Source organism: Tachysurus vachellii, chromosome 18 (assembly GCF_030014155.1).
Source record: "Tachysurus vachellii isolate PV-2020 chromosome 18, HZAU_Pvac_v1, whole genome shotgun sequence".
Lineage (NCBI taxonomy): Eukaryota > Metazoa > Chordata > Actinopteri > Siluriformes > Bagridae > Tachysurus > Tachysurus vachellii.
Window position 1 is genome coordinate 21,450,002 of NC_083477.1, and position 5,995 is coordinate 21,455,996.

The window sequence follows — 5,995 nt, forward strand, 5'->3', positions numbered from 1 at the left end:
GAGAGAGAAATGTGAGATTTATGAGCGATAGAACGGAGTTGTGTGTTAGTGTAGTGCCTACAATGCAGAAATATAATAGACAACATGTCAAAAAAAATGAGTCAGTCGTGTCACAGTCGTGTCCCGATGCTTTCGATTGAGCTTCGGCGTGTTCAGCCGTGCGTCCAGATTCATCTCAGGTCACGTGTCTTATATTCACATTTAGTCTGCTGGCCAGTTTTCCACCCTGAGACATGTCCAAGTTCCTGCCCTGTGGGGATTATGGGATGTTAATGCCTTCCAGATGCTCTTTCCAGCAGTTCCACAGAACAACGCTATTAGAAGATGACGGATGACTTTTTTACGTTTCGTGTGTGTGTAACATTAACAAAAGAGAAGAGAAAGAAACCTAGTGAAACATTCTAAGGAAATAAATACATAGAATTAAGATGTACATTTGAAATAAAGGGCAATAAAATAAATGCAGAACAACGTAGAGCAAATAAAATGTTAAATTACACAAAGTAGATTTTATTTTTTTATTTAAACATCTGCAGAACTATTTAAAGAGAGAAGTATTTAAAAGCCAATCTTGGGCGTGATACCATTCTGGGGGTGTTTATTATCTGCCCCTCTCACACCGGGGTCTGTGCTCTGTGTGGTTTTGGAAAAACCTGAAAAACCTTCAAGCATCTCGACACTGCAGCAGTTCAGGAGAAGACGTTTTGATGAGATAAGGCTTTATGTTGTGGCTTCTGTCACATCTCCTACACAATTTCAGTCTCTAAAACGGAGGCGTTTGACTAATTCACACATCTGATGTTTTGTTTCATTGGTAATCTTTCTTTTTTAAGCCTTGACAGTTAGGCTTAACAAAAACAGAGTGACCTTTAGACAAAGCTCTAGGCTCCTCCTCCTCCTCTGGTTTCTCTGGAAGCTGAAGCTGAGTTCACTCAAACACTGATGATGCATCACAATGCAACCTTTTCTTCTTCTTCTCCTCCTTCTTCTCCACCTTCTTCTTCTTCTTCTTCTTCACTACCTTCTTCTTCACTTTGAATGGTAAACCTACACCATGTGTCAAAGTGTGTACCCCCTGACTATCACACTCGTATACCACAAAGTGTTAAGAAATTTTGGAAACAAACAATTTTGTAGACTACCTGAATTAAGAGGCCCAAACAATGCTTCAGCATGACGCTAGAGAGCTCCACGAGGGCCAAATCCAGCAACACCAGATCAACACCAAAGGCGAAATAAATCTGGCGTGTGATCCCCAGTATGAGCCACATCATTTTGGGCAAATAGTGTTTATCATGATTTGTTTTCTTCTAGGTTTTATTGTTTCATTCTTTCCCGTCCCCATGACGTATCCCCCTCTCTTCTCCTCTAGTCAGGTCTGGAAGCCAGGTCCGGAGGTGCACATTTTCGCTCTCGGACGATGCCGGAGAGTGGGTTTAGACCTCCGCGCTCAGGCATGTCGGCATGCCGCTCTCTACCTCCGCTTCAGCCCCTCAGCAGCGTGTGCATTAACATCCTGTAGACTTCCTCAAATTGCCTGTGGTGATACTAAATAAATAAATAATAACACGCTCTCATTTCCGCTCGGATTATAAAGTAAATCATCGGCGTGACTGGAAATTGGTGCATGACCCGTTTACAATTAAAGGAAATAACATAAAAAACGACAAAGATCTTTCCCAGAACACATGCTCGTGACCTACAGACAAGTTGTTTACTGTATGAAATCCTTAGATTTCTACATACGGTGTCGGTAACAGGTAATGTGTTAGGGTTAGGGTTACCTAGGTTAAACCCTCGGTTTAACACCGTCACTTGTCACCGATGTAACTGTTCAGACTGCATAAAAGTATATGTAGGAATTTACAGTCCCTTTTTTAAACATATTTATTTTCTATAGTACTTCTGACTCCTCTGTAAACAAGGACAAACAACTCGGAGATAAATTGATAAATTGTTCCTTGTTATCTCTGTGCTATCTCTGTGTTATCACTGCTATCTCGGTGTTATCTCGGTGTTATCTCACAAAAAGTTCCGTTTCAGTCGTGGCGTCCTGCCGTTTTATCAGAACGACTCGGCTGAGTCTTTTTTTTTTTGTGTTAACAGGGTTTTACTTTAAACCGATTCGGATAGTTGGATCTAATTGATTTCAAGGAAAGAAAAAAAAAAAAAAAGGAACTGGCTTCCCGACATGTCGTAATGCCTAACGGCACACCGTGAATATTTTAAGCTCATTACTGCATGAATTGTACTGTGAAATATTTTCAGCACTTGACCTTCCTCCATGCAGCGGTGACTAATTTACCTCCTAAATGTCTTCATCTTCTCTGAAAATCACATTTCCAGGAAGAATAGTACGTAGGAAGAGTAGGACGACTGTTTAATCCAGCAGCATGGCTTCACTGTTGTGTTACTGTCGTGCCTGTGGGCACAGATCAGTCGTACTTGTCACATGTCTCTAACTGGACTTGCTCTAACTGTTTTAGTGCCCCTGGCCCCGAGCCTGACCCCCGCCGCTCAGCCCACCATCTCCCTGCTGTCAGATACCAACACAGACTCGCTCAGCGTCGACTCGCTCACCCTCCTGCCCCCAGCCGACCCTCCCTGCCTCCGCCGCTTCAGCCGGGACGAGGCCGCACCCGCTGGCCCAGATACTCGTACCGCACCTAACCTACAGGGCGCAGAAGACAGAAAGGACATCTCAGCATCATTAGAAGAACACGGGTCTTATACCAGAGAGAACGATCGAGACGGTGAACCCCATCAACCTGATTCCGAACCAGCGAAAGTTTCTGAACCTGATCTAACGTCAAGGTCAAGAGAGAAAGTCGAGAGTGAAGCGGAGGACAACCTGGATCTGGAACAGGAGACTGAAATAGACTGAGATACTTTTGCTGTTTATTTTTTTTTCTTTTCTTTTTGTTTGTTGAGAAACCAGCTGAACGTCAGATTTCTGTTTGTTCTTCACAGCGGTGGCTTCCGTCACGTCACGTTTCGTGCCTCCTCTTTGTTTAAGAACATTCTTGAACGTATTTCTTTTCTCCACAACAGTAGGGTTATTGATCATGTTTTTCAAAGCACATCTTTGTTTCCGGTCTCAGCACCACAGTTTGTTTTATTTTCTGTGCTATGGTGCTGTGGGCAGGAGTGTGTTCTGAGTTATGACTGCATGAGTGAGTGGGATCGGTCTGGATATGTGTGTGTGAGTCCTGTGATTGATTATGTGACTGAAGTGAGAAAGAAGGAGAGGGAAGAGGAGAGTGGGTTTGTTTTTATAAATATGTGGGCGAGGGGATACCCGCTCTGTTTTATCAGTCTTAACACTGAGGAATGTACCATGAGCTCTGGGTCTGTCTGTCTGTCCAGCGGTGCTCTCCTGGACACCTCTCTCACTTTGACTGAACACACATTTGCACTTCAAGAGCCGCGATTTTTTTTACTTTTTTTTTTTTTTTCCTTTCAGACTGTAAGTGGAAATCCGGAGGTGAACACACCCTCCACGCGGTCAGGAGAAACTCCACAAAGTAAATTTACTCACCTATAATGGTGTATGCAACCACAACAAATCCCACACTGTCTAAATGTTCAAATCTGGTTCTGCATCATCACACTCGAGTCTTAGCGCTCATCTCGAACCTCTGTTTCACAGTTTGTTTTATCGCTTCACCTACTACAACCAAGTCATAAAGGATTTTGTGTTCGATCCGACGAGCCGTGTGTGATTTCGAGCGAGGAAAACGTACGTACTCCCAAAACCCAACATGCAGCCTGCTGAAGTTTAAATTAAAAATGTCATCGATAAGAAAAAGACAAACCAAGAGATGAACAGTCACTTTGATGAAAACATTAAAAGAGTCCAGATTTTAAAAACACAGCTTGTTTATTATTTTCATCTTTTATTATTCATGCCACAGATTAGCTAAGAGGTGAAATGTTAAACCCCCCTGACAGCTTCTTCGTGTTCAGAAGGAAATAAAATGATCAATAATTCAAACACCTCAAAACAAGCAAATGGGGGGGAAAAAAATTCAGGTTATAAACTTAATAAAAAAAAAAAAAAGTAAAGTTTCATAGTTTTGCTTTGATTATCATATTTTTGTCTGATTTATTGGTTAATGTTTGTTATTTTGTCTCATGTTTATCTCTGTATATTATTCAGGCTCCAAGGGCATGAATATTAATTAAGCAGTGCACACAGCAGGCTTGTGATTGGCTGAAGAGAGAGCATCTCATTTACACACAGATCCCTACGCAGGTAGACAGATGAGATGTTAGCAACAAAAAGATCATCAAAATGAGTTTTATTATTATTATTATTATTATTATTATTATTACACGTTTGTCTGTTTATATAAAACACAATCTGTTCATTTATTGCTCCAGATTCCACGTACAGAACTGTCTGTGTGGGCCGAGCATACGTTCACTCGCTTGCACTCTCTCCCGTCAATCACAGGGACGCACCCTGGATAAGTGCTGGAAAAAAATGGGGGACGTTTATCAACACGTGCATTTTTAGCAGCTTGTGACACTTTAGTGCTCAGAAGTGTTTTTCTCCTAACCGCAATAACTCGTTTTAGAGAGGACGAAGCAGAAATGTCCGATTTTGTACAGCCGTGATTAACGACTTGCTCTTTGCTACCTTTAATAAGAAGTTTCCTTTTTTCTGTACAGAATGTTTTTCAGTGTCGCTAACGACATCGTTACGTTGCAGCGAGATGATGACGATCACATGAAATCCTTTGTTCTCATGAGAAGATGGACACATTTCAGCTTTGATCTGCAATAACGGTAAACTATTAAAAAAGAGAAAAAAAACGCACAAACTAATTTATTTTATTTTAAGTGAGCACAAAAACTGCTGTTTGGATTTTTATCATTCTTAATAAAGCAGCAAATAGACAAGAGGGAGAAAATGTTCGGTTCTCGGATCGATGTTTTGTTTTTTATTTAAATTCTTTTTCGAAGGTGACCTTTAAAGCAATACAGTAAATGTGTGCAGTATTTTCACTGTATATAAATGTCATGTCCATCATGAAGAAAAACGAAACAAGCAACAACAAAAAAAAAAAAAAACAGTATCAAATGATTTTGATGGTTTTTTCACCGTCAAGTTGCAGTCGGCTTTTTAATCTCTTACGATTGCTTTACTGAAGGATATAAATAACGACATGCAATAAATTATTCTGTATATAAACGGCCGCATGTTTTCTGCTTCAAATTAGTTGTTTCAAATTTAATTTTGTTTTTAAACTCTTATCTTCTTGTCTGTACTTTTTTTCCCTGTGGGATCATTACACTTACAGTATACGTGTTGTGTGAACTTGTGCATGTGCCCAGATTTCCCTTCACTTCCACTGAACTGCTGATTAATTGTTTACTTCCGAGTTCTTCAGATTCTGTTGAATTTTCAAGTTAAGACACTTATCTGATCGAGAGAGAGAGAGAGAGTTTGAGGCTCGCTTTACCTTTTTTTTTCTGTAATTCACTTCAGTTTCAATGCTGAAACAGGTGCTGCTGAGCATCGTGAAGCTAGTTTTATAGTTTCACTAACCAGCCCGAGATGATTCATGTCCCAGTCGTGCCCTTTTCACATTGTATATAGAACAATATCTGGTAAAAGGTGGAGGAGTTTCTCTGGAGGTTCTAAGTGAAGACTAATCGATTAATTAGATACTAGTCAAAGCAACAGTTATCACCCGTCGAGGTCCGGTGTGATGGGATACCATACGATTCGTACCAATTGTTTTTCAATTAAATAATAATAACCGATATATAATTGATACATCAACCTAAACATGTTTTAAGGGTGCCAAAACTTTTTTCTTTTCTTTTTTTTGTTGAAACAAAACTCCAGACCAACTTCATTCAAGCTCGTAATGTTCAGGAACAGCTTCATGTTGGCAAACAAACAAGGATGTGTTTAAATAACAGCACAGTTTAGAGCTCTTTATCTCTTACTAATAAAAAAAAGGCTTGTAAACATAACAGTGTA

At 40.2% G+C, this 5,995-nt stretch overlaps 1 protein-coding gene across 4 annotated transcripts in view; it reads left to right on the forward strand.

Annotated features, from left to right (window-relative positions):
• Window positions 1–5,200, forward strand: part of clec16a (C-type lectin domain containing 16A) — a 46,184-nt gene extending 40,984 nt beyond the window's left edge. For 3 of the 4 annotated variants that reach the window (XM_060892171.1, XM_060892170.1, XM_060892172.1), the window contains exon 23: window positions 2,487–5,200. In XM_060892171.1, coding sequence (XP_060748154.1) covers window positions 2,487–2,884 — 398 coding nt within the window. In that variant the 3' untranslated portion in view covers window positions 2,885–5,200. The remainder of the gene's footprint in view (window positions 1–2,486) is intronic. The other variant, XR_009649883.1, reaches the window with a different exon arrangement.
• The last annotated feature ends 795 nt before the right edge of the window (window positions 5,201–5,995 follow it).